Source organism: Metopolophium dirhodum, chromosome 8 (genome assembly GCF_019925205.1).
Source record: "Metopolophium dirhodum isolate CAU chromosome 8, ASM1992520v1, whole genome shotgun sequence".
Taxonomy (NCBI): domain Eukaryota; kingdom Metazoa; phylum Arthropoda; class Insecta; order Hemiptera; family Aphididae; genus Metopolophium; species Metopolophium dirhodum.
Genome location: NC_083567.1, coordinates 29,363,179 through 29,372,223, shown reverse-complemented (window position 1 = coordinate 29,372,223; position 9,045 = coordinate 29,363,179). Strand labels below are relative to the sequence as shown.

At 24.4% G+C, this 9,045-nt stretch overlaps 2 protein-coding genes across 3 annotated transcripts; both read right to left on the bottom strand.

Moving 5' to 3' along the window:
* Positions 1 to 317: 317 nt before the first annotated feature.
* Positions 318 to 8,937, bottom strand: LOC132950371 (lysocardiolipin acyltransferase 1-like). Its single transcript, XM_061021793.1, has 7 exons — positions 8,723 to 8,937; positions 3,351 to 3,528; positions 2,975 to 3,292; positions 2,342 to 2,492; positions 2,162 to 2,279; positions 838 to 1,036; positions 318 to 762 (listed from the first exon to the last, which is right to left on the bottom strand). Exons 2-7 carry the CDS (start codon positions 3,510 to 3,512, stop codon positions 604 to 606), a joined length of 1,107 nt encoding a protein of 368 aa, XP_060877776.1. The 5' UTR covers positions 3,513 to 3,528; positions 8,723 to 8,937; the 3' UTR covers positions 318 to 603.
* LOC132950370 (regulator of microtubule dynamics protein 1-like) lies at positions 4,220 to 8,662 on the bottom strand. Of its 2 annotated transcripts, none has more exons than XM_061021791.1 (8): positions 8,365 to 8,662; positions 5,949 to 6,153; positions 5,729 to 5,884; positions 5,492 to 5,648; positions 5,308 to 5,422; positions 5,032 to 5,246; positions 4,727 to 4,960; positions 4,220 to 4,643 (listed from the first exon to the last, which is right to left on the bottom strand). In XM_061021791.1, the coding sequence occupies exons 2-8, from the start codon at positions 6,137 to 6,139 to the stop codon at positions 4,578 to 4,580; spliced, it is 1,134 nt and encodes a 377-aa protein (XP_060877774.1). In that variant the 5' UTR covers positions 6,140 to 6,153; positions 8,365 to 8,662; the 3' UTR covers positions 4,220 to 4,577. The 2 variants fall into 2 exon arrangements, with proteins under 2 accessions (XP_060877774.1, XP_060877775.1); XM_061021792.1 differs by lacking the exon at positions 8,365 to 8,662 and adding an exon at positions 7,572 to 7,771.
* Positions 8,938 to 9,045: the final 108 nt, after the last annotated feature.

The following is a 9,045-nucleotide window of genomic DNA, read 5'->3' as shown; positions in this document are numbered from 1 at the left end:
CTAGAAGTACAAGATGGAAAACATTTTCATTTTACAGCATGCCTAATACCTGTAAGCTTACTTTGTTTTTAAATTAATCTCATTATAATGATTTTAAGACAAAAACAAGTATTCATTAAAAATATTAAAGAAAATAATATTTTTGTGGGCTCCACAAAGCTTTTTTTCTTTGTTCAAATATAAAGCTTAATAAATCATTAAGAAGTAACATTTTGGTCAACATTTATGTTGAACATAATATTCTGATCTGCTTTAAATAGTTAATTAAAATAAGTTTTAACTTCAAACTATAACATGCGAAAGTGCAAAACACAATGTAACATAATAATTGTTATAATAGGTATACTACCATATATTTAAAATATTATGTTTGTTGATCAACATTACAAACCTATAACTAATAAACAAAAAAGTTTTTATAATTATCGTATACAAAATGTAAATTGTAAAATAGACTTCATGATTAATAAACAATTACAGATATCAATTTAGGTAACTATAAAATAATACATAATTCATAGTTATGTATATAGCTATCAATCTACCATTATATGTAATATCTATGTAGTATTACAAATGAACACATAATATAGGTATTATTAATTATGTTTTTTTTTCTCTTTTTCTTGTAAAATCAAATAATTTGACTTCAAACATTTGGAAACCATCTTCAGTATATGAGAAGCCTAAAAATACTATGCAGCACAACAAGCACCAGTATTGGAAGAGTGATGATGTTACCATAGCATATATAACAATACTCTAGGTAAAAAAAATGTTATTATAAATAAGCTATATACTTACAAGCTTTAATTGTGATTAATGATAATTATTTACCTGAACCATGGTCCAAAATATTAGAGCTAAATAGAGAGCATTATCGATGGGTTGATTATTATTGACTGTTGCTTGAGGATCTGATAAAAACGACGAAGTGGCAGTAAAATCAGCTAATCTTTTTTCTTTCAGCTTCCAAATATCATTTAACCATGATTTTAAACCATCTGAAGTTAATGGTAAATCTGTCTCATCATATCTATATAAATTAAAAATCGATAATATTTAGAGTAATTTCTCGTCATATATTATATGAGAATTTAATGTTTATTATATTCAACTAGAGTATAATATATTATTATTATTAATTATAGTTTTATTATATATGGGTAGTTAAAATATAGAAAGTTCAGAATTATTTAAAAATTGGGAAATCAATATTGATTAAATAACAGTTTAATATTTATTATAATGACATTTACAAATATTTTGATTTGAACTGTTGGTATATTACTGATTAGCGGGGCTTGGATATTTATGTGTTTAAATTGCGTTTACACGAGTAATTTATAAGTATTTCAATTTTATGAATGGGGCTCGGAAGTTGTTACACTTGCACGTTATTTTTTTAAGTTCATAAATTTAATTAATGCTATCTAAGCTTGAAATTATTTTTACAACACTTCAAAAAAAATATTTAAGTTTAAAGTGCATTATAAATTATTTTGTATATTTTGTGATTTTGTAGTTTTAAAAACACGTTTCTTAATTTTTCTATTTTTCAATACAAAATTAATACTTAATATATGTTTATTTTGAGTTTTTAAATTTCTATCCCGTTTTTGTTAATAAATATTTGTATTTATAAACATTGTGAGTAAAAAAAAAATAAGTGTATATTTTTAAAGCATATTTATAGCAATAAGTTCAGAGCGTTACTTATAAGTACATTAAGTTGTAATTAACAACTAATTAACAATTCTTTTGCAATTGTATTTGTAGATATCAAAATACAAATACTCCACATTGTGATTCGAAATATGAAATTAAAAATACGTGTTGTCATTCATAGAAGCAAAAACTTTAAAAAAAGATAACCTTAAGTAAAAAAAATATTTTTTTGCAAAAATGTTAATAATTTAAAAATAATGAGTGTTTTACGATAAATGTATTCTATTACAAAATTAAACAATATTTTTTATTTCATAATAACTTTACTAGTTTGCAATTTAGAGGCGAGAATGCAATAGATAACAAAAATTAATATTCATAAAATATACATTTACAAAATGTATTTATTACTATATTTGTTAAAATATTATTAAGGCGAAGTCTTACAACCTTAAAAAAAAAAATTAATTATTTAATACTAGTTAAAACTTGCCGTTTTATATGAAAATGCACATTTTTTGGAAATACACCTCGTAAAGCATCCATTTCACTTTGTGGTAATAAATCTGGATAACCGATAGTCAAATCATACACTGCTTTCATTTGCTTATCTATAAATGTTAAAAAGCTGATCAATATCAATCCGTTTAAAAAAATGTATAATAAATTTTACTTTTTCGCATTGTGTCAGCAAGGAATACAAAACCTGTAGTCTTTGGGTGAAGCACATATTTATAATTAGGAAGATTGTTTTTTGCTGCATATTTGTTACTACGCATAATATTGCTTGGCGATAGATCTGTTCCTTCAGGGAACAATAGAATCTATAATAAATGATTGATTAATTAACTACTGAAATTTTCAACTATCAAAAGTATATTTTTCTTAATTTTGTAGTGTAATTACTTATTTGTAGGTTTTATTGCTTTATTGTTTTATTGTTTGTCAATAATTTAAGTAATTTTTTTAACTATATAACTATAGATTATTAAATATTAACTAATTTTAGTCATAAAATATTCTATATTAAATTCTATTGCTTTTAAAGAATATAAGAGAATATAAACTCACTACCTGTTTTTAATGACATATCATCTAAATAGACTTTTTAGGGAATATAATGCCTGCCTCTGTTAATCAAGCTATAATTTTAATGTGCGTTATTAATTTATTTTAGATAAAAGAATATTATTATAAAAGAACATTAATAGTAGATTTTTATTTATAAGTAACAAAAATGTTATTTTAACATTTTTCACACAAGTTAATATTCAAAATGTTTAACAATTAATTTAATACCATTTACCTGATGAGTATCATTTACGTCACGGAAGTATTTCAACTGTTTTTCCATTGAAGATTGGTCATGATCCCAGCGACGATGTATGTATAAAAATCCAGATAATTGCATCACCCAACCAGCAAAAGGTACATGTCGAATAGCTGACTTAAGTACCATTTTCAGCTTATGTGCAGGTGGTTTGGAACTGTAATACATACCACCCCACAAAAAATTCCAATCCAACCGATTACGGTGGTTCATTATTAACAATGCACCATCAAATGGATTAATGTGATCTCCAGTTATTATAAAACGAGTGTTAAACAATAGACGCATCAATATCTAAAAAAATTAATAACTGTAGTTCAATGAATAAAAATGTATATTGTAAATTACTAACGGTGGGATACATCTCCCACACAGAGAATATGATGCCTATAATATAACGGAAAGCGTGCGGACAAACAAACATCAATGGTACTAGTGGACAACATAGAGCAAGAAATCCACTTGTAATACTCAGAAACCATAATGTGATGTATGCAATACCTCTCCATTCCATTTTCAATTACTTTCAACTGTGAACAAATTTTCAAATTAACAACATATACGTGAAAATTAATTTTATTAAATACGTGTACAAAAGCATGCATAAATAAATACCAAGCAAAGTACAACCAGCAGTTAAAATTTAAATAGAGGTTACGACGGACAATATAGAAACTTAGTACAAATGTTTGGTTAAATTAAACTATATTTTTAGATTATAATATATTTTGTGTTCACATCTTTATCAAGTTACATTTTTTTTTTTTAGACAATTCAAAATTTAACAGCTATATATATATATATATATAACCTATCATTGAGTAGATTATAATATTATTTAAACTATCCTCAATGGTTAAATAATAAATATACAACAACAAAAGTAACGTATATGGACAGAAATCAATTGTTCACAACTTAATGTTTCACCTATTATAATATTAATATACTATATTCTCTATTTATTTTAATTATAATTATATTTTTTCCATTAATACGTAATTAGTTACACTATTTTAGATTAAACCAACATTAATAGGCCAAATAATTTGGAATATACATTTTTATTCATATAGTCATACTGCAAAAGTGGTGTATGCAAGGTTACAATAAAAAAGAAATATTTAATAAATATTTGAGAGGTAACTTATAGATGGCAGTTCTTTATGGTAAAATTCTTAAAAAAAAAAATAAACATGTAGATATTAAATCAAAACATACTTTGATGAAACATTGTTTTCCTTGTGTATATTTTTAATAAAAACAACAATTATGAACATAAAAGTCTAAATAAATTAAATTAAGTCTCAAAAAATATAATAATACTCTGTAATAAACTGGTACCAATATTTTCAAAATTATGATTGGAATTTTAAAGTTTCAGAGAAAAGCAAATAATTTTTGTTTATAACATTGTATAGAAATAAACTAAAATTAAATAATAATATACCACTGTTACATTACACCAAAAAATAAATAAACTAAACATACATAAAGTTAAAAATTTAAAAATCACGTAGTTTGGCCATAAAAGAAAAAAAATTATTAAAAAAAAATTCTCAGAAAATAATAATGGAACCTAAACTTTTTTATATTTTAAATATTTCTTGAGAAGTTGATTGGCTTCACTATCCGTTTCTTTATCCTAAAATAATTGATTTTGTTATTTTAATACTTATTTTAACTATATAATTAAGAAGATTATTATATGACTATTATTTTATTGACCTCAGAATCCTTAGCAGGAAGCTGCAATGATTGTTCCAACCAATTCACGGCAGTTTCATACTCGTTTTTAGCTATGTAACACTTGGCAAGATGTAGGTGACAGTCTTTTAGCTGAATCGGTGATTCACGTTGAAATTTTAAAAATAGTTCAATCGCTTCTGGTATTGTACCTTTAGGTACCTCTCCATACAACCAACTGGCTATACGCCGGTCAAAAGATGATAAAACAGCAACCTAAATAGGTATTATTATTTGTGATTAGTGTTGTACACTACTAACTAATTAATAAACTCAACAAATTTTACTTCATATTCAAGTTTTCCTTTTAAATAATATAAAGTTGGATCACGAGAATTGATTTTTATTGCTTCATTTATATGATTTTGAAATATATAACCTCCTTCAATTTTTTCTTTAGTTGATCCTAACTGACCTCGAGCACCACTACATATAGCAAACCATTTGTGTGCATTGCAATTCCCTGGATACATTTCCAAGGCATGCTTTGACCATTTTACACCTGAAAAATATTTTTTTTTAGAATTTTAAAAATTTTTTAAAATATTTTGGAAATTTCTTACCTTCATCAATAACTGATTTACTTTTTTCTAGATTTTTTTTCGCTGCAATATAATATTTTGATACAAATTGACACGATTTTGCTAACCTCCAAAGTACCTCAATATCATCTGTTCGCTACATAAATTAATTAAAACATTGTAGTATCGGTAAATGTATAATAAGAATGAAAATATAACAATTTACTTCTTCGTTAAGGTGTAATAAAATTTCATAAGCTTTAAGTTTATCTTCATCAGAACCTTCAAATAATTCATCTACTTGATCAAAAATATCATCACTAAGTAAAGAAGGTCCAGTGTAATGTTCGCTAAAATGTTCTGAAGACAAACTACCATCTGGACTATAAAAACAATGTATATTTATGATTTTTTACTAGTAACAAGATAAAATAGGTTAAATAAGAAGAAAAAAAGTATTTACTTTTCATTCAGAATATTTGAATGGGATTCTTCGTTTTCTGATGACATGTCGTGAAATTCGTCGTCAGTTCCTAGCGCTGTATACAAACTAGCTTCGCTTGTTACACTGGTGCTACTTGATAAGGCTGATCTTTTTCCTGGTTTTATAATTTTTTTCCTAAAATTAATACAACATATGGAAAATTTATAAACATTTAAAATTCAATATTAAAAACATTTACTTTAATGCTTTAAATTCTGCTTGAAGATCAAGTATTGCAATATTTAATTCATCAACTTCCTGTTTTAATAATAGTTTTTCTTTTTTTTCTAGTAGTCGAGTTATAAAAACCACCCCAACTGAACCAACCGTTATTCCAATGCCAACTGCAACAGCTATTACTCCCTTTAACCAATGCGGATCTGTTGACATTACATTTGGTGTTCCTACACAATACAATAATCAGACACAAGACACAAAAACACCAAATGTTTCTATCACTTTATTATACAGTTGTATAAGATTGGACTGTAAATTCATTAAATTTACATAGATATATTTATCTTTTAAGAAATTCTATGAATTATTGATTTATGAATATATAAATAATTTAAGTTCACTCTTTTTTTTTTTAACTTCTAGGGTTTTTAATTTTGAATTTAATTTCTTAACACATAAATAAAATCATGTTTGTTTAAAATATTTCGAAGGTATTCACAAATATAATTTAAGAAATAATGCAATTTTTTATTACGCACTTCAAATAATCATTTTTTATGTACCTACAATGGAACAAATCAAAATACTAAATAAGAACATTTTGATAAAATCTATAGATACTCTGCATTAACTGCAAAATTATGGAAACAAGATAAGATCAAAATACGTAATAAATAAAAACTGTTATTAGTTTATACTTGGCCTAAACATAGGTAGATAAAATAAAAATGAACTAAAAGATAAGTTTAGATTTAGTTACTACTTATTCATTTTATAGTTTTATTGATACAATAATTTTTTTAATAGGTGATTGAAGTACAAGTAAATATTATTTTATTTAAGTATTTTTTTTCTTTCCAGGTATTTTATGAGTTTTATGAACATAAACACCCAATTTATGTACTTTCTATTTAAGGTCCTTATATATAAATTATAATGATATAATAAATTTAATTTCCTTGGTTATTAATTATTAGATTATTTTAATGTGTTATATACTATGTTAATGTACATAACTTTAAAGCACAATAATTAGTAAGCTGAACAAACAATAAGAATCTTACATATTTATGCATTTACAATTAATGTATTTAAATAAATTGTAACTACCTATACCAATGTATTTTTTTTTAATTGTATTTTACAAATAATAAGTATGGATGTTTAGTTTGTTAAATAGTTATACTTATTATAGTGTAAAAAAAGTTATATTGTTATAGTTAAGACATTAATCTATTGGCTATTGCATTTAATATAACCAATTGTAGTTACCTATTAGTTATTAGTTATTACTTACTTACACAATAATATGATTTAATATAATATATTAACAAATATTAATTTAAAGAATTGTAGCTAATATATTATTATACACCTACCTATTTATCTTTGATGATTTTTAATGCAAACGCAGTATATTAATAACTCAAATAAATAATTTATTAAAAATATTACAAGATCTATTAACAAATAATAAAATTATACTTGTTATTATTATTACATCATAGATAGGTTGTATTTTGTTGTATATTGTATTTTTTTTAAATTGTAATTCACAATACAATTGGTGGTACCGTCACAACCAAAAGCACATTTAATATATTATATAGTTTTTCTCATTATGAAAAGTAGTACAAATATTTACCTGTTAGATACCTTCTAATTTACAACATAACCAACACCAAATTTTAAAGATAAACATATATTATATAGATAGACACTATATTATGTAACAGCATATATTTTGTAATTTAACACAATCAATGTCATTTGTTTAATTTTTATTTATCAAAATACCTAACCTAACCTATTGAAAAAAAAGGAAAAATAATTATTTTCAAAGAACATTTTAACTGATTATATCACTAATGATTTTAATTAAAATGTAATATTACATAGGTATTGTTATGAAAATTAAAAATACTGTCATATCTTGTTTTATAAAAACTAGAGACAAAGATAAGAGATTTGATCATTATTAGTAAATACTATACATAATGGTACCGTACACTCAATCCTAATCAAGTACAAATATTTGACTGAATGTAGTTTTACCACGTAGTTCAAATAATTGATCTACCTAATTCACAATTATCAAATGAAATAATATTATATTACAATCTACTTCATTTAAGATCATAAATCAATTAATGACCAAATTCGTATACATATTCACATATGGTAATTCTTGTCACAGTAAACATTCATTACTTCAAAAACTACCAATTTCATTCACTCTGTATAGTGTAAATTATGTTTACATAAAGTTGGTTATTAGTTTTATTATGATTTTCATTTATAGTTTAGATGTTGAAACAATTAGTTTTAATATCGACCTTACATAAAAATATTAAGATATAACATAGTTTCTTATAGTTTATAATATAAAGTCAAGTGCCAAATTCTCAACAACTATAACTATAATAATTGCTAAGTACCTGTTCAAAACATGTCCGTCGTAACACCAAAACCAAACACAGAAGGATCGTTAAAGTTAAACTACCATGGCACAATACAACATAAGAAGCAAGATAGAAACCTAAAGGGTATGCAGTAGAATTAATGGTTATTAATAATCTCAATAGTTTTGGAAATCCAGCCAAAGCTATTAAATATTATCTGAATAATCTAGTTTAGGACGATTGAAATCGGTAGGTATTTAGAAAAATAAAAAAACAAAAATAAGAGTATTAAGAAAAAACAAGAACAGTTTAACAGGTGTTCTAAATTCGTGCTGTTAATACATTGTATAGATAGGTAGAGGTATACTGTTAATATTCAATTGAATTCACTTACCCTTACGTCCGTTTATTAATGTGTACAAAGGTCATTTGTGGTGGCCTGGACGCCGCACTGGGAAAATACTAGGTATCTAAACTCTAGATATTTTTAAATTTATTCAATAGGCGCAATTTGTGAAAATCATTAGACTGTATTAGACTGATAAATATTGAATATTGACATGAGTAAAAGATTACAAGAATGAAGAAAGAAAGAAACATTATGAAAAATAAGAAATAAAACCATGTATTTGAAGTTCGCGACGGTTAAACATATGTCTAATATATTAAATTGTCCATGATCGAAGTTGGCAACTATGTTGAGAAAAGAACCAAGAT